Source organism: Sander vitreus, chromosome 15 (assembly GCF_031162955.1).
Source record: "Sander vitreus isolate 19-12246 chromosome 15, sanVit1, whole genome shotgun sequence".
In the NCBI taxonomy this organism is placed as follows: domain Eukaryota; kingdom Metazoa; phylum Chordata; class Actinopteri; order Perciformes; family Percidae; genus Sander; species Sander vitreus.
The window spans coordinates 22,191,574-22,217,306 of NC_135869.1; the positions used below are offsets into that span (position 1 = coordinate 22,191,574).

At 40.0% G+C, this 25,733-nt stretch overlaps 3 protein-coding genes across 6 annotated transcripts; all 3 read right to left on the reverse strand.

The window, feature by feature from the left end:
* Positions 1–399: 399 nt before the first annotated feature.
* Positions 400–6,685, reverse strand: spsb3a (splA/ryanodine receptor domain and SOCS box containing 3a). Of its 4 annotated transcripts, none has more exons than XM_078269781.1 (7): positions 6,578–6,685; positions 5,561–5,755; positions 4,932–5,112; positions 4,367–4,554; positions 4,116–4,218; positions 3,902–4,027; positions 400–3,197 (listed from the first exon to the last, which is right to left on the reverse strand). In XM_078269781.1, the coding sequence occupies exons 2-7, from the start codon at positions 5,666–5,668 to the stop codon at positions 2,806–2,808; spliced, it is 1,098 nt and encodes a 365-aa protein (XP_078125907.1). In that variant the 5' UTR covers positions 5,669–5,755; positions 6,578–6,685; the 3' UTR covers positions 400–2,805. The 4 variants fall into 4 exon arrangements, with proteins under 4 accessions (XP_078125907.1, XP_078125904.1, XP_078125903.1 ...); XM_078269778.1 differs by having other exon boundaries at positions 5,561–5,752; positions 6,574–6,685; XM_078269777.1 differs by having other exon boundaries at positions 6,574–6,685.
* A 2,931-nt stretch (positions 6,686–9,616) lies between these two features.
* atp6v0ca (ATPase H+ transporting V0 subunit ca) lies at positions 9,617–16,509 on the reverse strand. The gene is made up of 3 exons (XM_078269719.1): positions 16,265–16,509; positions 14,221–14,404; positions 9,617–10,774 (listed from the first exon to the last, which is right to left on the reverse strand). Exons 1-3 carry the CDS (start codon positions 16,338–16,340, stop codon positions 10,570–10,572), a joined length of 465 nt encoding a protein of 154 aa, XP_078125845.1. The 5' UTR covers positions 16,341–16,509; the 3' UTR covers positions 9,617–10,569.
* A 2,572-nt stretch (positions 16,510–19,081) lies between these two features.
* On the reverse strand, positions 19,082–24,438 carry LOC144530698 (tubulin alpha chain-like). Its single transcript, XM_078270366.1, has 4 exons — positions 24,348–24,438; positions 22,242–22,464; positions 20,696–20,844; positions 19,082–20,098 (listed from the first exon to the last, which is right to left on the reverse strand). The coding sequence occupies exons 1-4, from the start codon at positions 24,348–24,350 to the stop codon at positions 19,121–19,123; spliced, it is 1,353 nt and encodes a 450-aa protein (XP_078126492.1). The 5' UTR covers positions 24,351–24,438; the 3' UTR covers positions 19,082–19,120.
* Between the last annotated feature and the right edge of the window lie 1,295 nt (positions 24,439–25,733).

The window sequence follows — 25,733 nt, forward strand, 5'->3', positions numbered from 1 at the left end:
CTTGGCCTTTTCACAGATTTTAATTAATGTTTTACTTCAAAGATTTAAAATTGATATGGATATGGACTTGTCAAGGAAAGTGTCTCGAGGATGTTTTTAACTGATTTAACTAACATGGACACTTGGAACGAAAATGAATCGTTTCCATTTTATGTTTATTTTAACCACACAATGGATAGAAGTTCTACAATTATGTTGTTTATTTTACTCGGGAAGTGTTCTATTCATAAAGGAAAACGGTCACATTCCAGGTCATTTTTTCCATTTGAATTTAAGTGTTACTGCAATATTTGATGTATAATGAAAAGTAAAAAAAGCAATCCAAACTTTAAGTGTTTTAGCTGATAATAAAAAGTTGACATCTTGAAATTCCCTTGGTACCAGTTTCATTGTAATTAATAAATCCATACAGCCCTTTGTGCATATTTAGCATTCATTTTATTTTCAGCTGAAAATCATGCTGATAAGTTATACAGAAAAAGGCAGGTAAAGGCCTTCACATACAGTATTATTAATATGACATGGTACAGAAGAAACACTTAGAATGTCTTTCTATTTACAGTACAACAGTAAGAAAAAGTGCATGGATGCGTCAATGTGAAGACAAATACTGTGAAATAAGACACAAAAATACATCTACTGGACTACGACAAACCTCTTGGTGGTTACATTACTAGATCTTTAGGGATAAATCTGATAAATCACACAACCGGACATGATTAAGTGTGTCATATCACCAATTATCACGGTCCTCTGGTACCTTCACTGCTGTTGTTGTGTCAGTGCCTCCATCATCTTAAAACACGCATTCCTTCTAAAAAAAACATCATATAAGATGCCTGTATTGCATAGTACCTTAAATCTTTGTGTATGTCTACTTAAGATCCTTGAGGAGTGAACGTGATCAAAGACTGGTGACTGAGGCAGCAGTTGGCTTCAAAATCTGGTTGTGGCTTCAACATCTGGGTCAAACACGATTTTAATACTTATATTGGCATGGTTTGATACTCCGAAGAAAGTAAAAATAAGAATTATTTACATACCCGAGCCAAGGGGTAACGTTCACCTTCTCAGTCATTTATGATCAAGTTATACTTGATTTGATCTTAACACCACTCAGCCCCCGTAGGCTTGGAAGGTGGCCATAAAGGTTTGTATTTCACGGAGAAAAAAAATAAAAAATCATAACATCCATAGAAACATTGCAAACCACTCCTGCAGTATAATCCACCTACTGTTCTTCCATGTGCTCAATATGTAAACAGTGTTTTTAGCCATATTTAAAAAGAATTTTGAGAAACACACTAAGCACACAGAGAGCTGAGTGGTAGATAATGCCGCAGGAGCAGTGTGAGAAGTTTCTGTAACCATATTAAAACTAATTTTCTAATTTGCTGTAAAAACCTCTAACTATCATCATCAACTTTTTACAGCCAACTGTAAGGCCAACAGGGGCTGAGTGTTAAAAGGATTCAGAATAGAGTACGACCTTAATGAATTACAGTCAAGAGGAGTTGGTAAAGAAGTGATGGGACAAGGCCTTGGGAAAACCAAAAGAACATACTTGCATAAGCAGATCAGTACAAAAAAAAACAACATTAAAACTGCTCATAATATCACATTTTGTCAATCAAAGAAACTAACTTTTTAAAAAGTTCTAAAAAAAACAATAAGGTATAACAGCAATGAAAGGTTACTTTGTGTGGCAGTATCTTCTGAGTGGCATGCTTGTCTCATGATCAGATTTAAAAGAGCTACACCAAATAATATATACTACTGCTTACATCTGTAAAAAAAATCCAGAGTTTCTACAAACAAGAAGCATAACATTTAAAGAAGAGACTTTTTAAATCCGGTGACAGACGGTTGTTGCCAAAAACGTAACAAATGTTTGACTTGTAACTTTATTTCTCAAGAAATATAGAATTATCTGAAAAGGAATCATAGGTGTGGGAGTTGTTGATGAGATGATGGCTGCTCTATGGGTTAGGATTAGGGTCTCTTAATTTTTGGAGGACTAAAAGTACAGTACATTCAGGTCCATTTAACCTCTTTCTAACATTTCTCAAGTTTTTGATCTGTCTAAACATTTTTTGATTGTTGTTATTGTTAAGTTTTTGCTTAAGAACTGTAACCTGTGGGTAAGAAATAAAGAATATTCTATGACCTATTGTGTGCAGCTTCCTGTCTGTTCCACTCACAGGGCACAGTGCCCCACTCATTCTCACTTTGGCAACCTAACAAAACAAATTGCAGATGCAAATAAAACAGGTAACAGATTATTATGATAATGCATTGATAACACTGAGGTTGAGAACAATATACATTATTTGCATACAGGTTAAAAACACAGAAAATATACAGTCTCTCATTTTTTTAAACCCCCTTTTTGCAAATATATCATGATGACCCCCAAAATGTGGCCATACTTGACTTCAGTGTTACACTGTACAGTCCATTCCTGCACCATTTCACTAATCCCTATACATAATAGCAACAAATGATGATAGCTAACAACATAACACCACATCTTTTCACTTATTACCTAAGCTTGGATACTGAATGTATGATGAGCATGAAGACATCTGAATGGCATGAGAGAAGATCACAGTAAAAGCGTGTAGGCAGAAATACTACCTTCACAGTTTTCCACCTAGGTACCACTCCCATCCTGGTTATTTTCTTCACTACTGGATAACATTGACGTTGAGGAAAGCTTGAGGCAGGTAGGAAACACTAGATTAGACGCCACAGGACATTAACGTCTGCCAGTGTTTAAGAGGAGGTAGGAGTCGAGCTGTCCAGTCATGTCCAGCGGCATCTCTTCCTCTGACAGGCTTCGGGGTCAGACGTACAACCCTCTGAGTCACTCTCAGAGGAGGACGGTCCGGCCAAAGGGGGGACAGGTAAGCGCGGGGGGTGCTCGGGCCCATCTGGGGCTCCATCTGTGGTGCCACTGTTGAGACTGAGCACCCAACCCAGTTTGTTGTGGAGCAACTGGCGAAGCCCGGGCGGCAGTGGTAACACATCCAGGGTGTCTATACAGTCTGGCAGCAGCTGGCGAAGGCGAGCACAGCAAAGGTACAGCAAGGAGGTGGACGCAGAGCAGGATCTGATCACCTTCATGCTGCTCTTCGCTGCTGTGGAGCACGCCATCGGATAAAACCTCTTATTTTGTAGCTCTGTGGCAGCAACACCTAGATCCAGAATGGTGACAAAAAATGTTATGTTAATGTGTAATATCTTATGTATGCCATATGTATTAGTTAGCAAATAATCTCTACTAACCAGATGTGTACACAGGTATGTTTCACACATATGGCCATATGGTATTAAACAATGTTACAAATATGCTTAAGATGCAGTTGTTGAAGTTTGTAAATTGGTACAAATGTGTACACAAATGATTAGGGATGCACTGATCCGATGCTCCAAATTAGTATCAGCCAGATGTGACAGATTCACATTAAATAATTCAAAAAAATTATTTTACAACATCATAAAATGTTTTGTTTCTGCTACGAGACAGGCCACCTACTCAAGTTTAGTGCCACAGTATTCTTTTTTGCTAACCCTTACATAAAAACAATGTTGACAGTGAGGGACACAGCAGAACTAGATCAATATATCGGCCGGTATTAGCTTATCGCAGATTTTTTTTTATTGGTGAATACGTCAGCCGATACGCAACAAGAAATTGCAGTACAGAAATGCCAAACTAGGTTTGAGGTAATTTAGAGTGTGGTTTGAGGTTTGTAATGGTGTCTCCATTACATAGTTTGGCCACCAGAGAGCAATGACAAGTTGATATTTTAACTGTAAATATGTATCTCAGTATGTAGCTATTCAAGTTAGAAATAAAGATTGTTTGGTTATGTTATGTGTTTATGTTGGTACTAACCTATACACTTGCGATTTTTGAAGAAAGTGAGTGTGCCGTGCCACGTGTCCAGATGGATTCCAATGATGGACCCCTGTCCGAACCGGGAGGAGAAGTTCATCTTGTCTCCTTTATGAAGCAACAAGCCTGACAAAAGGAAGACAACCACTGATGTCCAACTTAGACAATATCCGTTGTGAGACGTTACTGCAACATCACAGCATGTTTATCTTACCGGTGTAAGAAAGACCCCAGCTGTCTGCATCTTTTCCCAACAGGCTGCAGAACGTGTGTCTGTATTTGTCTAGATTGACATCAGAAGTACCGATGCCGACCATCTGTACAGAAATAGAGAACAATTTAGAGACAAGTAAATGTGATCTTCCACACACTTAGACAAAACATTTGCTCTATGTTTGGATTTCTTCAGGAAAAGTTTTACGTAAAAACAACAGGTCATGTAAATAGGGTGGTTTAGAGGTTTACCATGTCTGTTCCATACACTGGGGACGTCATCTTGATCTCCCAGAAGTGCTGCCCTTCAGCCAGCTCTTTGGAGCCACGGATTGCTGCTGTGCCACAGCTGTATTCAGAGTGAAAGTTCACTTTTCGATTGTCGCAGCTCAGTAATGTTGCTGTCGATCGGCTGTTGGCATCCCAAACCCAGTCAAACTCTGAAACATCAGAAGTCATTCGGTCATTCATGGCCAAAGAATATACAAGAAGTGAAATATTTTTTGTTAACTGTCTCTACCTTGTGTCAATTAGCACACAAAAATGTTATATGTTGTTGTCATTCTGTTACATTCCATTCTGTGAGAACTCTGAGCCAAGCCTTTCTCATCTAACTTCATTGGTATCATGAATTGTAACACTGTTTTCCTCCCTGAAGATGTATCTGCTTGTATCTGATTGTTTCATATCAACTGTAGAATCTATATGTGAGCAAATCACATATCAATAATTGGCTTACAATGGCATAATTCAAGTAACATCTCCTAATCAACCTTATTATAAATTGGGCTCTTGGAATGCAGCAGTTGTCTTGTACCTTGGTCATCCTCTCCACAGTGGCAGTCTTTAACCTGGTGAAAACCTCGCAGACGAGGGTTGTAGTTAGTCTCAGCCTGGGAGTCACAGCCACAGTAGGACTCTCCGGTGACAGGCACTGCACTGGGGACTGGAGGGACCATCACTGCGGAAAAATCCGCCTCAGAGTCTGAATCACTGTACTGGGGAGCAACAATGTAAACTTAAAAAACAAAGTCAAATGGCAGCAGCATTGCTTATGTAACAACAAATCACTGATTTTGATGTTAGGCAGCTACAAAGCTAAAATTGGGCACTGCATTGGAAAATGTATGCATCTCTAAAATTAAATAGTGAAATGCAGACATTGTGTTGTCTTCCTTTTTGTGGAAAAATGTAATGGTTCTGATACAAAACATGCAAACAACAACATGTTTATAATGGCCAAAGGCAAATTAGAGGCTTTAAGTCTGACAGGGATTCCTGAGGTGCATTTTGTTTGTCTTCTCATGGTGACACATCCTATCTCCTGCCTAGAGTGTAAACAAGTGGCATCATATGACACAGACAAAAACTCCAGTGTCCACTGACTGCTTCATATCTGTTCAGAGCTTTAGGTCCAGGAGAAAATAGCAGCCTTTGTATGCTTACCTCTAGGCGGTCATAGCTCCATTCTTCAAGTGCCTGAGCATCAGCATCCCGTCGTATCCCACCCCAAACATATCGCCATGCACGACTATTCCTGCTTCGCCTTGACATGGCAGCAACAGAGTCTCACTAGTAGAAGTACTTGCCAGTCAGTTCAGGTTCAGTTCAGATGCAGGAAGAACAGCATCAGTCCAGCTGCTGAAAGACAAAATGACAACATGGTTACTATAGACACTGAAGTCTCTGTGGCAGTTAACCTGGTTAGCTTATTTATTATTGTTGTTCTTTTAAATTGCTTATTACAGAAAGAGTATGAAACCCTTGACCCAAATAGTTATACATTCTGTCATTGTGTTCCTCTTTTTGCTGGGGATCCCATGGAAACCCCCTTAAGGACCCCCATTTTGGGAACCACTTATCTCACCACCATTGATTACACCTTTTCGGTAACGTACCTTATTACTATCTGAACCTTCAATCTTACGTTTCTCCACGACACGGATCAGTTTCATCTTATTTTTTAAGCAATCGTATCAAATGCAATTTAGCCCAGTGAGACATTTAGTGGGTACCGTTAAAGTTACACACACATCATCCTATTTAATTAAGCGCTAAGTAATTGTGAGTAGTCTGGTCCCTGTCTACAGATAATTGTCGTCATCAGTAAAACTGGCATGATGTTGTTTTCCTAACTAGCTTTAGTCAACGTTAGCCACCTAGCCTAGCTAACAGGAGCGGCTGACTAACGCATGCATCAACATGTTAGCAGGCTATAACAAGGTCTGAGGCATCATAATTCAACTCAGACTGCTGGTTATAGGTGTGTAAAAGCTTGCATACCGTGCGTTCGCGTGTTATAAGCCATGTATTAAGGAAAGGGTCCCGGGGGCGGAATAACTTGGCTGGTGATGCAGATTCAGACCTAGCTAGCGTAAACTAGCTAACGTTAGTTAGCTTTCGTTAGCTGCGTGCTGCTATCAGTACTGGTTTGGATAAAATTATTGCGTTAACGTTACCTGCCTGTTGTTCACAACCAGCGTTCACGGAAAGGGAAAATCACTGACAGCACAGACGTTGTTGTTCATGGAAGCCTCCTATTGCTAGATAGTTACGCTGCATTCATGTGGTGTCGGAATAATTGGAAAAAATAGTTCCCAACTGGGAAAATCACCTGAATGCCCCCCAAGCTTAATACATTCATGCCCTCAAGTCAGATCAAAAACTCGGAAAGTCGGCGAAATTTTTGTTACACGAGTCGGCATGCGACTTACCGACTCTATTCTCTTAATACATCCATGGTGCTATTACACAGTAACATGGTGGACGAAGGTTAATGGTAGGTTAATGGTAAAAACATATTTTTTTATTATTATTTCACGTGTTGCATATGATTTATTTATTTTTTGCTCACGTGTAACGTTCATTTCAAATTTCTAATATGGTATTAGATTGTAACCGGTAGTTACTGTCCACGTAGATTGACCTAAAGTTTTTAAGTATCAGCATTAAGCCTGATAAGTCAAGTAAAGCTATATTTGACTGGTTTTAGGGAATAAACTGGTGCAGCAACACGTCTGGGACAAAACAGCTGTTGACAAGAGCAAGCAATACGATACAATAAATCTTCTCAATAACACATCTTCTTTGTAGCGTCCATGTTTTTTTGGGGGGTTTTTTTCACCACAGTAAAGCTCATGAACAGGAAGAACGGTAAATGGGAACATCCGAGGAGCAGGTAAATGCAGCATTCACGACAACTCCATGAGTGGCTAGATTCTTTCTTTTTTACTGTCTATACCGTAAACAACAACAGGCAGGCAGGCCAGCACCATTGTCTCCTTCACAGGAAGAACACTCCTGTCATTGTTTTATGATTATTCAGTGATGAAAGAAGTATTTAGATGTTATTTAAGTAAAAGTACATTACCACATCACAAAATAACTACAAATAAAAGCAGAAGTTCTGTATAAAAAATATATCGAAAATAGTAGGCTAGTTATTTATTATGAAGATTGCTCACGAGTGTTTTAATCATTATATATAACATATTTAGTGGTGGAAAAAGTATTCATAATCCGACCGAAGTAGCAATTAAAAAATGTTCAAAGTGTTACTAAAGTAGATATACAGAAGTATTAGACATAACATGTACTTGAAGAATATAGGTTCACAATTGTTCAAGTCTGTCTGAAAACAATATAGTCAGCTACCTATATGAACATTGAAAAAGGTTTTGCTTGCTGTAATCATTCCTCCTGTTCATACTGGCCATATAAGATCCCCTCTTAAAGCGCTTTCTATGTAAGTGATGGGGGACAAAATCCACATTATTCGTTTTGTGCAAAAATGTATTCAAAGGTTTATGTGAAGCTAATATGAATATGAAATTATGAAATTCCCTGTTTTCGTTTCCCTGGTCAGTGTTTCACTGCTGAGCTGCAGTGGAAGGATAGTAACAAAAAAAAGGAATTTTGTACTAAAATGTCAGTAACCTTGGAAGATACCCAGACTATCCTTTGAAGTATCAAAAGTAAAAGTACTCATTATGCAGAATGACTCTAGTCAGTTTTATGTTGTTTTTAAAAAAATATATTTTTGGCTCATTATTGTTGATCCATAAGCCTCTATTAATACTGTCATTTTATAATGTATATACATATTTACATCATGTGCTGCATCGGTAGTTGCTGATAGTTTTATCTAAATAAAATCATATTTGAAACTGTTAAACTAAAATATTTTGTATTTAAAATCCTAATCTAAATAGTAACTATAGCTGTTATATGTAGTGGAGTAAAAAGTACAATGTTTACTTCTGAAATGTAGTGACGTAGAAGTGTAAAAATGCAAGAGCCCTAAAAATATACATAAGTAAAGCACTTGAGTTATTACTTGAATTATGATTATGACTGACACATTGTAAGCAGTATTTAACACACTGAACACAAAGTTAGCTCATGTGGGTATCATTGTTTGAAATGCCATTTAGCACAATACATTCTGCTGCATCAGTAGCTATTTGTAGCTCGGAGGATTTGATGTTTAAATGTAAAACTTGCTACAGGCAATGTGAACAGCACTGCCACTTTGTTTTTATCTCTTACATTTACAGGACTTTCAGTCTCGTAAATTCGTCCCTATTTTTTTTCTTTTTTGGTATAGCCTATTGCAAGGTGAATTCTGCGCTTTGCCATGGGTCAGCGCTGCTCTCCCGGACTGGACCAAAGTGTTGACACTGCTCTTTGTGAGCTCAATAATAATGTGTATGGGCAGTCAGTGTTTCACCCTTCAACGATTCAAGGACTCACATACAAACGTATTTCTCAAAGGCCTTTTTTTCAGTTCCTGAATGTGTAAAACTCACTCTGATTTAGTTCTCAAAGACATTTTGGATTCTGTGCTGATCAAGCTCCCTGAAGATCATGCTTCTGCAGCTCTTGATTGATCTTAATTGACTGTCTGAGTCATTAGTTCACTCCCAATCCCATTTTTTTTAAATAATTGATGCAAGTGGGGAAAAAACACGGGACTGCATATATATATATCCACGTTAAAGAGGAAGTGAATGAGTTGGCTAACATATTCAGTGGCATTTATTAATCAAAAAGCACCGAGAAGACTGTTGGAAAAGCTCTCCCAGGTGCTTCTGAGAGTTGCACGAAGCTAGGAATAAAAACAAATAAAAAAGCTCTTTATGCACTCATACACCACAAAACAATTAATTATGCATGTCTTTTTTTTTTTCAACTTTTGAACACTGTAGCATGAGGGAATTAACTGAAGATAAAGCAAACAATTCGCTTCAATCTTATGTGTGGAATATCAACATATGCTTTAATTTAAAATATGAACATGAGGCAACTGACGTCCACCTCAGGATGTATTGTAATAACTATTGCGATTCTCTCATTGCTTTCATCTAGCTGTCAATTTAATTAACAATTTAATACCCAAGTTTCACTTTCACCAAGTGCTTGAAGCTGTCTAAATGTCGTTGGTACTGTTAGTTTAGTCATCCCATTAATATCAGACCACAAAAATAAGGGTCAACAGTGATGTTCTGGAGGAGGTTGAGTTTTATTTGGAAATCTGACAGGCATGGCTGAACAGTGAGCTCTCACCTTAAACAAAACAAACAAAAAAAATCAAGACCGCAGCACTACAAGTAAACGATACTAGTGTTTGAGAATGTCATATTAAACAAAGACTTGCACACACATTACTCACTCAGGTCATTCACACGCACACACACACTGTCAACATGTGGACATCCTCCATTAATAATCACACTACATCCAGAGGAATTCCAAGCACTTAGAACAATTACCCACAGTGCAATTAATCTAACTATACACAGATAATTTATATATTTTTATGTATATAGGGTATTCAATAAACAGTGTTCCATTTAGACAGTTTCAGTAAGTCAAAATCTTGATAACTTTTCATAAATAGTGACAAAAAAAATATGTACTGACAGCTCCTTACCACTGTGATTAAAAAATGGTCCCCGAAAAAAAAACATGATAAAATAAAATACTAGTGTGCATGAATCTTCAACAGTCTCGAAATGGAGAATGACAATCAAACCCAACAACAGAAAACAAAAACCAAAGGAGGGGAATGGGCAGCGGGATAAACGTTGATACTCACACTCACAGCACAGACTGGTTACTACATTTACAGGGGGTGGAGGGACTCTGGATCACTGTACAGGTTAAGATCAGACAAAAAAAATAAAAAATCAAGCAGACTGTCCACACATCATCCCACAACAACCAATACATCTTCATGCCCGTTCAGTACTCACGAGACCTGACACAACTGGATGGCTTTAAACAATATGGATAGATCACATCTACTGAGGACACCGCTGTCAAGCCAACTTGTTTCTGTTGCCATCCCATCCTGTCAGACCCACGGGGTGTAATGGAAAGTAGGTGAAAATCTCCTATTTGTTCTTGCTGCTTTGATGTGGAATGAATGAGATGGTGTTTGATGCGGACACTTATTATTTTGTAGATAGGATGAGGGCCACGATGAGGCCGTAAAGCCCCAGCACCTCAGCAAAGATCAGGATCAGGATCATGCCCACGAAAAGCCGGGGCTGCTGGGCGGTGCCTCTCACACCGGCGTCGCCCACAATGCCAATGGCGAACCCGGCCGCCAGCCCGCTCAGGCCCACACTCAGACCAGCACCGAGATGCAGGAAACTCCTGTTGGAGAGAGACAAAAGAAAAGAGCACCGTCATTGCACAAGGTAAGTCCGAAACATATAATAATAATAAAATATATGTCAAAACAATTATGTTTGAGTCCCTCTCTTTTCTCATTCTGTTCGAGAACTTTGGGACGTATACGTACATGCATTCAATCAAATGTAATTTGGGGCAACTAGCTATCCCCGCCCATCACATAAACGTACGACACCACATATGACTATTAGTGTGTAGGTTCCGTTAGCGGGATCCCGTGTCAGGGATGTGCGTTAAGAGGTCAAAAACGTTGTTTACTATTTAAAAGGATTTGGTTGAGGTGTAATTTATTCATCTAGTTAAATAACAAAATGCGAGAAGGATCAAAAATAGTGCCAAAACCCTCTAAGACTTAGGTTCTCCAGCCCACACAGCCTGTATGGTTTGGTCTTACAGCACTCACCAAACCCGCGTATAAAACCGTTCCAGAAAATGAGTTGTGACCAGTGAACTGTTCACTACCTGCCCAGCATAACACAGCAGAGAGCCATACAAAACAAATGTGCCGTAAGGAAGGAAATCAAACATTTAGTGAGCACGAGAGCCAGATGTTTTTTCTTTGGAGTTGATCGAAACACATAAAAGGCCTACATTTATCATGTGGCCAGAACTAATAGTGGTCAAAAATAGCTTTAGGACTATTTAACTAATGAATGTCTTTGGGTAATTAATTTAATTTTGAGGATTTATTTCTTTTATTGTGTTTGTGAGTTACGGAGGTTGGGGGGTTATGTGTATGTGCTTCAACTCAAAAGCACCCAAACTATGCAGAAAATGCTGTATGAAATGTTTCGCGATTTACACATATAAGCGAGCAGAATTAATAAATAATTATTAGGGCTGTCAAACGATTAATTTGTTCTTAATCGCTGAACTTCTATAGTTAATCATGATTAATCGCATGTTTTATCACATGAAAATTCTATAATTTTGCATTTTAGAACTGTTTTTAAGTACATATTAACAATGGAAAGCAATTACCAGTGTATCTTGATTGGGAATCAAATGAATGCAAATAAAGTGACTTTATGAACTTGACTTTAAGATTTGTATTTGTTTATTATTTATTTACTGTAAACAAAAGAAAAATGCGTGAATCTAGTCACACATTTGAATCTAGAGTCAATATAGTGTGCAGTAACTCCTAATAATTTTGATTACTCACTGACGTCCAGTGATCACCTTGCATCACTTTCCAGCAGTTCCAGTTGGGCTGCTTTCTCCGTGCCGTACAGGCTGTGCGTGCGTGAAACTACTGTCCCCCTCGACGGCAATGTATAAGACGGGTCAGAACATGCCAACCGTAGTTTGTCTTTAAGATGCTGACATGTCTGCAGTTAGTTGCCACCCATTTCGCAAGAGCTGTTGTGTTTTTTTTGGGATTTGGTTTCATCCACAGGTCGGCAACTAGTAGCACTCTCCAAAATAGTGCTTTGCCTGAGCCCGCTAGCATCAAGAGTCACGTTAACTGTATTACTATGCTTAGCTCGTAGGTGGTAACTCAAGCTTGACGTGCTTTGGTAATATTTGAATTCGGCTTTCAACTTGTCTACTGAGCCGTCCGGGAGTTTTGGAAAATAAAAAGCGCCATTCAGAATTGTGTTGCTGCTGTCTTTCTCCATCATGCCTGCAGCCTGCAGCAGTAGGATGTGTTACGAGGACGTATGGCAGCTTGATGATAAGTAAAGGTGCGGCAAAGGGTCAAAATAGTAGCCTGTTAGGCACGACGCGAAGCCGAGTGAAGTGTAAAATAAATTAATAAATGGTGGCATGCGATTTTCAAAAAAAGTTACGCGTTATGCTTGGCCCTTAATCGCATCGCGATAAACGCGTTAATGCTGACTAATAATTATAGCTGCTCCGCAGTGATAGTTGGAGCCGAGAAGATGTGAGATTGTGACCTATGAGCTTTGAACTCGCAATCTTCAGGTCCAAAGGCAAACGCTGATCTCAGCAGCTATTTGGGCTATATTTGAGTCAGCCTGGGTTGACTCAATAACATGACTTTCCTGAACTGGACTGATTGTTGATCAGAATCAGGTGTGTTAACGCAGACACACATTTAAAATATGCAGGGCAGCGGTCCACAGCACAATGCCTAATCAGATACATGTATGATCATCTTGCAACACCATGGGCTCAAACTCGGAACCATTGAGGCCGTAGGCAGGTTCTGATCTCAGAGAGCTATTATCTGGGTGATGTCACAAGAGGCATCGCAACACCTAGTAGACCAGTAGCAGGCTTGCGTGAAAATGCAGAATTTAAAGCTGCTGTGAAAAAAATATTTCTTATTAGAAAATTCTGAGAATTTGTGTACTTGATTTGTTATGAATTTTTAAAGTTTAGAATTTTAGATGGCTCCACCATCAGGACAATTAGCACACAAATCACACTGATTAAGTTTAGTATTGGACTGGACTTATGTGCAAAGTTTGGTGAGTTTTCATGCATGGGAACATGGATTTCTTAGGCAGAGGAATAATACAGGCAAAAACAATAGGTAGGGTTGGGTACCGAACTCTGTACTTTTACCGGTACCGAACCAAATCACGTCGGTATTACCGAGTATTGGTTCACGTAAAATCAAACGATGCCAAATTTCGGTACCTGAGAGCGCGTAAGCGCACGCTTATCTGTCCTCTCTGCATGTTGACAGAGAGCGGAGCTCCGACACACACACACACACACACGCACGCACGCACAGACGGAGCAAACTACGTCGGCTCTGCAGTTTTGTTGAAGTCACAGTGAGTCACGGAAATGCTGATGAAGTTGTTTCAAGTGTGGTCACAGTTTTTCTAAACTTCACGCAGACACCATTCACTGTGATGTGATATTAATGGCGAGCCGAAAGCAGTCAGGGTGCGGTTGACATTACACTTCCTGTGAGATAAGCAGGCACAGCAGTGTTCTCTGTGCCCTGGGGACTGACTGACAGGCTGAGGTTGTAAGGCAAGGCAACTTTATTTCTACAGCACCTTTCAGCAACAAGGCAATTCAAAGTGCTTTATATGAAACATTAAAGAGCAATAAAAAAGGTCATGATGAAAATAAAACAGGCTGAAAAGTTGAATAATTATTCAATTTAATAGGTTGTAGGGACGGATTTGGGAGGAGAGAGGGAGGGGTATTATTTTTATTTAATTTCTGTCAGTGTAAAATATTCTAAATAAATAACAATGTTCTAAGTAAATAGGATAAATAGGTTTGGAATTGTTTTTACAACTGAAATAATTTTTTTGTAATTAGTACAGAAAAAAGTACCGTTGGGTACCGGGAACCGAATTTCAGGTACCGGTACGGATATTGGTTCAGATGTGAAAGGTACCCAACCCTACTGCTCGGCCCCTAATAAAATAACTGAAACTGTTATAATTGACTACTGTATCAGATATTCATCTTACTTGTAAAGGGTGACTCTCTCAGAGATGTTGTTGGCTATCAGCACAGCCACTACCAGCCCGTAGATGGCGATGATACCAGCCATGACCACGGGGATGATGGACTTCATGATGAGCTCTGGCCGCATCACAGACATGGCAGCGATGCCTGTGCCGCTCTTCGCTGTTCCATATGCTGCTCCTAATGCTGCGTAGGAGAGGAGAGAGTTCCTGTTAATTAATCTGTTCTGTGTCTATTCTTTAGAGAACAGAGAACAGAATTCTTTTACAAATGATTCCTGATAAAACAACTCAAACCAGACAAGATATGGATCCGGCTGGAGCTGGGTGACAATGATTTATCCAGTCGATCGATTTTAGACCAGACGTGCAGGTAACAGACAAAATGAAAGAGTAAAAGATATTCGACTGTCAGTTTTCTCCCGCCTAGCCATAAATAACTGAGAAATAAAAGTGATATCAACAACAAAAAAGAGGCGTATTTGCAAATCACACACAGTGTGTCTATTTGTGGAGAGTAGTAAGTCTCCACACAAAACCATCTCTGAAACCATTTTAAAAAGTGATTAACAGTTGCACTCTAGAGCCTTGCTACCCCATTAAAACCTTGCCCACTTCAATACTATATTATATAAGTATTTTCATCACAAATGTCACAAATGGTAGCTTCTCCTAAGTTGTCCTGTCTGCTCTGTTGTCCCCTCATGTTTCATGGATATCTGCTTGTAATATTTTTGTGATTTCCACTGCACATCACAGGTCACTGCAGCATGTTGTCAGTTATAGGTTGTTCAGTATACTCGTACAATCTAAAACATTAAGTCTATTATTTGTGTCTCATACCATGTTGAAATTGTGCAAACAAATAAAGGCTAGAGTTCAGTTTCTGTTGACACGGTGTCAGAGAGGTGTTGATTGAACTATATCTGCAGGCAGTTGTATGTCAGCCAGTTAATCACTTGTCTCGCATTTACCCTTCTTTCACCAAGCAACCCACATCACGTGTGGGGGTTCGACCCATGTCAGGGCTAAACGCTAACTTTTAAAAGTGGTTGCCGGCTTGGCAACCAGGCATCAGTTTTTGGTTGGCGAAATTGACAATACGGTTGCAAAAAAGGGGGGAATTTAAATGATTATTAAAAATGTAATAACTTTTAACAATATTTACTTCTTTCAAAAACGGATGTAAAAGACAAAAACAGATGAGAAAAGGGTATTATACAATAACTTTGAATGCACCACGAGGTTTACCAGTTTTATGTAAACGCAACATTTAGTCCCATTGTAGGTGCCAGATGTGCTCGGGTAGTCAGAACTGCTCACGGTCCTGCGCCTGTCAGACAGTTGTCTGTAGGAATTGACATCATCTAATTGACTCTACTTCCCAAAAATCATTGTAAGAGCACGATGTATATTTCGTTATTTCCTCTTTGACAGACTAGGTGTACCCCCGCCTCCCGCGCATGCTAAACGTGAATGAATGAATGGATGGATGTTCCCTTTAATTTCCCACACGGATGTTAAGGCCTTGAAGCTACCCCCTCCTGCAATACAATACATTACAACTAATGGGAAACACGGCTGGATTAATCCCAACAATAACCGTATTTATTTTATAATTCATGAACATCTGGACCGTACTGTGCTGTAAAATAACTTAATTATGAGAGATTCTAGAGGGCTGCTGCCACCTAAACAAGGGTCTGCGTCACCAACCAGCAGCTACCAGAAGACAGCATCACAGCTTGATATAATATATCCAGGCGCGTACAGGAGGTAACAGTTAGCTAACGTTACAGTGTCAGCAGTGTGAGGAGCTAACAGTAATGGTAAGCAGCTTGATGTCGGTGGAAATCTTCCCCCGCCTCTTGCCTTGCATCCCTGGCAGGTGTGTGAGCCGTGACCGCCTCAGCTAACACCCAACACCGTGTCTCTAAAGACAGCCCCCGTGTTGTCGTTTCAACATCTGGCTAGCCAATTCGTCGTTAGCGTAATGACAGTAAACGGTTGAGATGTCAAATGAAAAAGCTGGTGTAGTTCACGTTACCGCTGAAGACCATGGCCGCAGAGGCTCCCATCACAGCGAAGAAAGGCGAGTACTCGGGGCTCTCATCAGAAGACATTCTAGCACTTTTCTCGGGGCGATACAGCTACAAGGCAGACTATCTTCTTTTTTTTGTCAGGTTTTCCCCTTTTCCCACCGTCAGCTTTGGACAGGTTAAAACACTAGGAAGGGACGACAACGTAGCAGCCAGTAAGAGCGCCGGTGTAGAAGAGGAAAATGGCGAAACGGAAAAGGTCACATGAACAACCATCTCGGAAGGATCCATTTGTGTTGACACGGGGGAGCTCGACACAAACATGCTTGACATATATAACCGTTGTTGTTTATTGCACCGTAAAATATATTGTAGAGATTGTTTTCTTTTAATAGCAATTTTCACAGCGATGATATTTTACAGCAGTTTGTAACACCACAATATATGATATGAGTAGTTTGCACAGTGTGTGTATTGTGGTATGTTCTGCTGCAAGTGTACTGACTGCAGTTGAAACGCTAGTAGTCACTAGCTACATGCTGGCGTATTAATTATAGGCTATAGAAAAAAAAATCAACTATAAACACCATGTTTGCTATATAATTTAAAAACCAACAACAAATAAACAACAGTAATAAAGAGACGATCAGAAAGCACAGTAATAGAGTGTGCATAACCAACATATCCATCCTCGTATACAGCAGGGTTGTATATTGTTTTCACTATGGAATAACCTGATTTAAATTAACATTAGACTCTCTTTAGGAGTCAACCAAACTAGGACTACCTTTATTGAGTGACCTGGAGACACATCCTGGAGCTGCCTTTGTCAAGGTGACAATGTAAAATCTAATGTCAGCTAAAAGGACATATCACCTCAGAACATTTATAAGCTTCATATGGGCAGATGTTTTCTATTACATTTTTAGAGCCTATTTACCTTCTTTATAAAATGTAGTTTCCTAAAATGTATATTTCTCTCACAGCATCTCTCAGTGAGTCTTGATGGTTATCAAAGTTTGCAATCTACATAGGCCTACTATAGTTCTATTGAGGTTTATATCCTGAGACCAGTTTTGGTTTGAAGGATGTTTTTTGTACAAGACCAACATGTCACGATATTTGTCTTAGCCTTTAATAATCCATCTCCTTGAACATAATCATGTATAGTTTGCATTTTAATAATGATGATAATAATAATAATAAAAGTTGTATAGCACTTTTCTCAACAAGCAAAGCGCTTTACAGAAAGAAAGAAAAAACGTAACTTCCAGAATATTACTCCAGAAATGTTTTTAAAAAATGAGTAAAAATCCAATCTTTAAGGACACCAATTTTCTTTGTGAATGAATAATATATCGTAAATAAATACATGTTTTTCCTTAAAATACAGGGGGCATAAGTAAGTACACCCCTATGTTAAATTCCCATAGAGGCAGGCAGATTTTTATTTTTAAAGGCCAGTTATTTCATGGATCCAGGATACTATGCATCCTGATAAAGTTCCCTTGGCCTTTGGAATTAAAATAGCCCCCCCCCCCCCACATACCCTTCACCATACCTAGAGATTGGCATGGTGTACTTTCCATAAAATCATCTCTCAATGCAAATCAAACCAGCTATTAGGCTAACTGAAATAAAACCATGCCAGTCTCTAGGTATGGTGAAGGGTATGTGATGATGTGGGGCTATTTTAATTCCAAAGGCCAAGGGAACTTTATCAGGATCATAGTATCCTGGATCCATGAAATAACTGGCCTTTTAAAAATAATCTGCCTGACTCTATGGGAATTTAACATAGGGGTGTACTTACTTATGCCCCCTGTATTTTAAGGAAAAACATTTATTTATGATACATTATTCATTCACAAAGAAAATTGGTGTCCTTAAAGATTAAGGCATTAAGATCAATTTCCTAAAGATGATTTTTTTATTCCTCTTTTTAGTCAACTTTAGCATGGGTGTCCCAATTTGTTCACATGACATATATAATTTGTTTAACATGTGCACATATTTTTTTTTACCTCACCCTCAAACCAGATAAAGACACCCCCTGTGATCTTTACCGCCCCCCTGAGGGGTGCCCGGACCCCAGGTTGGGAACTACTGCTGTAGGGTACAATAACAGAGGATTAAAGAACAAAACATTAAAATGAATATCCCTCAGTACTAGTGTAAAATGTCTCACTGCTTGTCACTCAGTAAGGCCTCTTTAAGTACAAATGTAGTTCAACTGGGTCATGAGAATGTACTTAAATTTTATACAGGGATGAAAGAACACACACGCAACCTGTCAGCAGCCTCTGCTGCATATCATAAAGTAAAGCTCTTCCTTCTGGTCAGAGCGCAATCATGTGACCTATTCCTGCTGCAAGTCTAATCACGTTCTTACAGTAAGAGGATATGCTTTGACTTGGTTTCGAAAGATAGTGAAATGACTTGTGCTGTCCGCTTTAAAAACCTGAAACAAGTGTGAATCATTTTAATGTTGCAGCAAGCCAACTGTTGTGGTGCAAAATGTGTTAATAGCCCACTCCCTGTTGTGAAATATGTCACTTATGCATTACTTAAATTTCACTCATAAAATGATGTTTCTTCTTGACTGTACATATACGTTTGGCAGTGTTGTTATTTATTGTAGACAAACTTGCTAAAGAAGTCCTTCAATTATTAGATCTGAGAAAAGTTTGTTACATTAATATGGCTTAGGTGCCGCACCTAAACTTTATAACCGGTTATGTTCAACCGGTAACAGTAGCTTAGAGTATAGGGTGTGCACCACCTGTGGAAGAGTGTATTAAAGACAGCAAACAATAGTGCAGTGAACAAAAGCTTTATTTTGATATCAATAAACAGATGCCTGCTTAATACTCCTCTCCGTCATCCTCCTCCTCTCCCACACTATCGGCGCCGACCTCTTCGTAATCCTTCTCCAGGGCCGCCATGTCTTCTCTGGCCTCCGAGAACTCGCCCTCCTCCATCCCCTCGCCCACGTACCAGTGGACGAAGGCCCGCTTGGCGTACATCAGATCGAACTTGTGGTCGAGGCGAGCCCAGGCCTCGGCGATGGCGGTTGTGTTGCTCAGCATGCACACGGCCCGCTGCACCTTGGCCAGGTCTCCGCCGGGAACCACGGTGGGCGGCTGGTAGTTGATGCCCACCTTGAAACCAGTGGGGCACCAGTCCACAAACTGGATGGAGCGCTTGGTCTTGATGGTGGCGATGGCGGCGTTAACGTCTTTGGGCACCACGTCACCGCGATACAAGAGGCAGCAGGCCATGTATTTGCCGTGGCGAGGGTCGCATTTCACCAGCTGATTGGCCGGCTCAAAGCAGGCGTTCGTGATTTCGGATACCGAGAGCTGCTCGTGGTAAGCCTTCTCGGCAGAGATGACCGGTGCATAGGTGGCCAGGGGGAAGTGGATACGGGGATACGGCACCAAGTTGGTCTGGAACTCCGTCAGGTCGACGTTGAGGGCACCGTCGAAACGAAGGGAGGCGGTGACCGAGGACACGATCTGACTGATCAGCCGGTTCAGGTTGGTGTAAGACGGGCGCTCGATGTCCAGGTTCCTGCGGCAGATGTCGTAGATGGCCTCGTTGTCCACCATGAAGGAACAGTCAGAGTGCTCCAGCGTGGTGTGGGTGGTCAGGATGGCGTTGTACGGCTCCACCACAGCCGTGGACACCTGGGGAGCCGGGTAGACCGAGAACTCCAGCTTGGACTTCTTGCCGTAGTCCACAGACAGACGCTCCATCAGCAGGGAGGTGAAACCTGAGCCGGTGCCACCGCCGAAGCTGTGGAAAACCAGGAAGCCCTGAAGGCCCGTGCACTGGTCCGCCTGGGGACAGAGACACGGCGGTGGGACAATGCACATCACCCAACATTTTGTAAATGCACCAGAGTAAGACAGATGGCTCATTTTCAACTGTAGTACTAGTTAGCTAGCATGCATGTCTTTATGGTGAGGGGAAAAATGAGCAACTGGAGGAAACCCCCAGATCCTTTAATGCAAGTATCATCAGGAAAATGTACTTAAGTATTAAAAGAAAAATCCTGCCATTTTAGAAAGTGTAAAGAATCCAAACAGTTGTGTGTTTAATGGTCTAATTACTTCAGCTGGACTTGTAGGCTGTTATATTGTTGGCTAGTTTCATTTAGAATAAATGATCAGATTTTATAAAATACATGCGTTGTGTGCAGAAATCTTAGTGTGTAAAGTAACTAAAGCTGTCAGACTAATGTAGAGTAAAAAGTACAATATTTATCGGAAATGTAGCAGAGTAGAAGTAGAAAGTGGAAAACTCAAGTACCTCAACATTTGGACTCGAGTACAGTACTGGAGTAAATGTACTTAGTTACATTCCACCACTGCAGTGAGTTACGGTATTAAATTTAAAGAGTATCAATAGCTCCATCTCAATATCAAGGTGCCCACCAGTTTGCGGATCCTGTCCAGCACCATGTCGATGATCTCTTTGCCGATGGTATAGTGTCCACGGGCGTAGTTGTTGGCAGCGTCCTCTTTGCCGGTGATCAGCTGCTCGGGGTGGAACAGCTGGCGGTAAGTCCCTGTGCGCACCTCATCTGGAGAGGGATGACAAGTCACTTAAGGGTTTTAATCTTAAAAGGGATCACTAAATTGAAAAGTCCAAGTTTCCAACTGAGCTGCCCCGCTGAAACTGTAGTCTAAAAAAAAAATAAGAGTAGGGCTAGTATCGAATTCAATGCTTTAGGCGCCTCTATTTCCTCTAAAAGTATCGTAAAATGCCTCATTCAATACCAAAGTTCAATCCCTAAGGGGTAAAGCTCAGCGTCAGAGAGCCAATCAGCATGCTTCTAAGATCTAATACGGTCTGCGATTGGCTGTCTAACATTACACATCAGAGACACGCAGAGACGGGCTCACGTAGTAGGAGCTGAAATAAAATATTTGTGCTGTAATGTGCAATGTTGTAATTTCATTGATTCATAAAATTGATATTGAAAAACAGTATAGTTTAGGAAGCCGTATCGAAGTCACGGTACCATATTGAATATTTTGAACGATACCCAGCCCCACTTAACTCTGAGGTTCACATATCTTAAATTGACCTTTTACAACAGAGCATTACCACGTCAACGAAAATAGATTTATTTTGCATTTTCAGAATAAAGTCGAAATGTCGAGGAAAAAAAAAACTTGACATTTCAAGAATCAAGTCAGCCTTTTGAGAATAAATCAAACTACTAGCTTTACCTATAGTCTTCTACAAAATGCCTTGTGAAGGCCTATATGAACTCGTGAAATTTTACTTCAGAATCGGTTTCTCTCTTAGTGCATGAACACAGTATGGTGAAAAGTATTAGGACTTTTAAGAGATTGTGCCGAAAATTGCATCACTTCAGAATGCGAAACAAACTTGGAAGAGGTGGCCGTATTCCTGCAAACTGAAGTCGCTTGTAATGACAGATGCAAGGGTATCGATGTTACACCTACGCGTAATATGGTGGATATGTTGTATCACAATACACAAGACAATTGATCAAATTGTTTGATCCTGAAGGAGTGGAGCTCAGGCGAGTGCAGCACTCCAAGGATGTAACCCATATCTATGAGGTTGCCTAAATGACAGCTAGCATGGCGGACAGTCGCTCTAATGTGATTAAGTGATAAAAGGAGTTGAATTTATTCTCGTCATTTCAACTTTAATCTCGACATTATTCTTGAAATGGTAGTTCAACTTTATTCGCCATTTCGACTTAATTCTCGCCATGCTTAGTCATATTTTTAGTATTTGTATACAACTGATCCCACGGTCCCTTTTTGAAACTCCTTTTGGTCAAACATCATTTTGGACGCGCCAGTGCATCTTTCGTCCTCAGAGGGTTATGAATTTAAAAAAGAATTTAAAAAATAATTTAATGGCTTAGGCCTGGTGGGGAAACTTAGGCTTGTAATACACAGGGAAAAACTTTGGCATCTATACATTTAATGAGTTTACCGATGACAGTGGGCTCCAGGTCCACAAAAATGGCCCTGGGACTGTGCTTCCCAGCGCCGGTCTCACTGAAGAAGGTGGTGAAGGAGTCATCTCCGCCGCCGATGGTCTTGTCCCCGTGCATCTGTCCGTCCGGCTGGATCCCGTGCTCCAGGCAGTAAAGCTCCCAGCAGGCATTGCCAATCTGGACACCGGCTTGGCCAACGTGCACTGAGATACACTCACGCTGGAGGACGACAAAGTTTTAACATTTACCAGCAGCGGTGGAAGAAGTATTTAGATCCTTTACTTCAGTAAAAGTACTAATAGCACACTGTTTCAAATACTGTTACAGTAAAAGTCCTGCATTGAAAACGTTTTAGTAAAAGTCTGCAAGCATCATCTGTAAAATGTAGTAAAATATTAAGTAAAGAAAAATCCTCCCATTTTAGAAAGAGTAAAGAATCCAAACGGTCTAATCATTTCAGCTGGACTTGTAGGCCGTTATATTGTTGCCTAGTTTCATTTATAGTAAAACATCAGATTTTATAAACTACATGTTTTTTGTACAGAAACCTTAATGTGTAAAGTAACTAAAGATGTTGGATGAATGTAGTGGAGTAAAAAGTACAAGATTTCTCTCTGAAATGTAGTAGAGTAGAACATGGAATGAAAAGAAAAGACTCAAGTACCTCAACATTTAAGTAAATCTACTTAGTTACATTGCCAGACATCTATACCTTTCAACCGTGTCTAGTAAGATGACCACGTTAGACAACTCAAATCTATAAAAAGGTCTAAAAGGAGGAGACCAAAAAAAAGATAAAGGACTCTTCTGTAAAGAAGCAGATAACACATCAGCACCAAATCAGAGACACATGCTGCACATTTACAGTCTTAAATGTAATCTGTTCATTCAGCTGGTTCTTAGAGCTGCACGATAAAAAAATCTAATTGTGATTATTTTGATTGATATTGAGATAAGATTCACGATATTGAACGAGTGATGATTTGTATCAGTGCGAGGAATCTGTACAAAAGTTCTTTAGTCTGTAGGATACAATTCGCAGGCTGGGACGTCTCTGCAGCACCTAAATACTTAATACAGAATGTTTGACACATTTTGACTTTAATATTTGGGGGGGGGGGGCTGCAGCCAGGCAGAGGAAAAACAGGAATGTTACAAGTAGGGCTGGGCATTATATCGATATCGTGATACGAGACTAGATATCGTCTTAGATTTTGGATATCGTAATATGACATAAGTGTTGTCTTTTCCTGGTTTTAAAGGCTGCATTACAGTAAAGTGATGTACTTTTCTGAACTTAGACTGTTCTATTATTTGCCTTTTCCCCACTTAGACATGTCCACATTACCGATGATTATTTATCAAAATAATAAGTGTGAAGATATTTTGTTAAAGCACCAATTGTCAACCCTAGAATATCGCTGCAATATCGATAGAGGTATTTGGTCAAGAATATCGTGATATCTGATTGTCTCACTATCGCCCAGCCCTAGTTACAAGACTACTTTTATACATTTACAACTACTTTTTACCCTAATTGGGCCAGGTTGCACACTGCACTACGGAAGCTGCAAGCAGGCATGGGCCGGTATGATAACCTTCAGCAAAAATGTATAGCTTTACAAATGTATTACTTTGAAATGTCCGGGTAAAAACACCTATTGAACACTGCATATTATTTTTTAAACACTACACGCTGGCAGGGAGAGAGACTTTTAAATTGCACTGTCTGTACATAAGACGTAGGCCTAAATGTTAAGTGGTTTTGAAACGTGACTTTGCCATCTACCTTAAAACCGGTAACCGGCCCATGCCTAGCTGCAAGTAGCCTATGACAGAAATGTGTTACTGGTATCTGCCTTATCCATTAGCAAGGTAACACCAACAACTTATACACTTAGCACAACTTGAACTAACATTTCCATAAAACGTTGTTTAACTGCTCTTCATTAGAGGTAGGGTTAGTGACTGTGGACTGTGAGCCTGGTTAAATAAAAAAATAAAAAAAGAACATCATTATTTCTTATATTATTCTTATAACTTCGGACAAACCCAGGCTCTATGAGAGAGGCTACAGATACACAGATATATTCCGTACTCACCATGTTTCCTGCCGCTGAGAGAGGGATGAAATAAGGCGAAAGAAACTGATTTTACCGTACCGCTGTTAAGAGTGCTGAGTGAAACGCTGCCTCCAGCCTTTAGCGAGGCGTTTTATACTCGAGTTAAAGGCAAGAACGAGCCGCGGAATCCGATTGGTCGAGAGTCACAAGAGCTCCTTTCTTATTGGTTAGACGCAAACATTCGTGTTCATCACAGGTGTAACTAATCAGCATAAACCAAGGATGTTTGATCACTCTTTTAAACCGCGATGGAATGTAACTAAGTAGATTTACTCCACTACTGTACTTCAGTCCAAATGTTGAGGTACTTGTACTTTACTTGAGTCATTTCTTTTCATTCCACTTTCTACTTCTACTCCCGAGTTTCTAAAATGGGAGGATTCTCAAATCAGAAACATTGAGTAATTTTACTTTTAGTACTTATACTGGCTACATGTTCCTGATGATACTTACATACTTTTACATAAGTAACATTTTCAATGCAGTCATAGGCAGCATACTTCTTCCATCACTGTTTTTAAAATAAGTCTTAAATAGGCCTGCTGTATGTGTTTTATAGTAAAGTTTGTTGTGATTAGAATGAATGTTAAGAGTAGGCAAAGTTGTTGGTGTCACTTCAGTTTTAGTCTCCTTGATCTTGCTGAACCATGTTTGAAAGTGCTCGTATTATGCTTTTTGGCTTTTTCCCTTTCCTTTATTGTGTTATATATCTTTTTTTGTGCATGTTATAGGTTTACAAAGTAAAGTAAAACCCCAAAGTCCACGCCAAAGGGACTTCAACAGAAAACACTGTTCACAAACTGCTCCAAACAGCTCTATTGTAGTCCAGCCTTTATTTCCATGACAAACGTGCGTCACTTTGTAACACACGTTTTAATGCTCGCCTAGCTGCTAGCGTGGCACGCCCTCATACTCTGCTTCTGACTGGCTAGTAGTCCTTACCTAAGTACTGTCAGGGCACGCCCTCATACTCTGCTTCTGACTGGCTAGTAGTCCTTACCTAGCTACTGTGCATGTGTGACTCCCAACAAAGATGAAACAGAAGTGCGATGTCTCACTCTGTAGCTAAAACAGAGAGCTCAACACACAGGGAGAAAAGAGGAGCTGCAGCAATGTGCAGTACAACAAATATATGGTGTTATTTGAAAATTAAACCATGTAAACCTATTCTGGTACAACCTCTAAATATAATTATGAACCTGAAAATAAAGCATAATATGAGCACTTTAATATAACTTTTCCAAGCAGCAGTTCTGTGCGGCTCCATGTGTCTGAACGCCGTCTTGTGCTGCGACATAACGCCAGCGTGCGTCTGTTTACACCTGTGAAATGTAAGGAAATAAAGTCGTTTTAAAAAAAATATTT

Coding starts and splice junctions, on each gene's coding strand:
- spsb3a (XM_078269781.1), bottom strand. CDS start 5,668: ATGTCAAGGCGAAGCAGGAATAGTCGTGCATGGCGATATGTTTGGGGT. Junction 5,113..5,560: donor GGAGCTATGACCGCCTAGAG/GTAAGCATACAA, acceptor GTTGCTCCCCAG/TACAGTGATTCAGACTCTGA. Junction 4,219..4,366: donor CAGTGTATGGAACAGACATG/GTAAACCTCTAA, acceptor ATTTCTGTACAG/ATGGTCGGCATCGGTACTTC.
- atp6v0ca (XM_078269719.1), bottom strand. CDS start 16,340: ATGTCTTCTGATGAGAGCCCCGAGTACTCGCCTTTCTTCGCTGTGATG. Junction 14,405..16,264: donor TGCGGCCATGGTCTTCAGCG/GTAACGTGAACT, acceptor TCTCCTACGCAG/CATTAGGAGCAGCATATGGA. Junction 10,775..14,220: donor GAGAGAGTCACCCTTTACAA/GTAAGATGAATA, acceptor TCTCTCCAACAG/GAGTTTCCTGCATCTCGGTG.
- LOC144530698 (XM_078270366.1), bottom strand. Junction 20,845..22,241: donor CCTGGAGCCCACTGTCATCG/GTAAACTCATTA, acceptor ATCCCTCTCCAG/ATGAGGTGCGCACAGGGACT. Junction 20,099..20,695: donor TGGACAGGATCCGCAAACTG/GTGGGCACCTTG, acceptor CTCTGTCCCCAG/GCGGACCAGTGCACGGGCCT.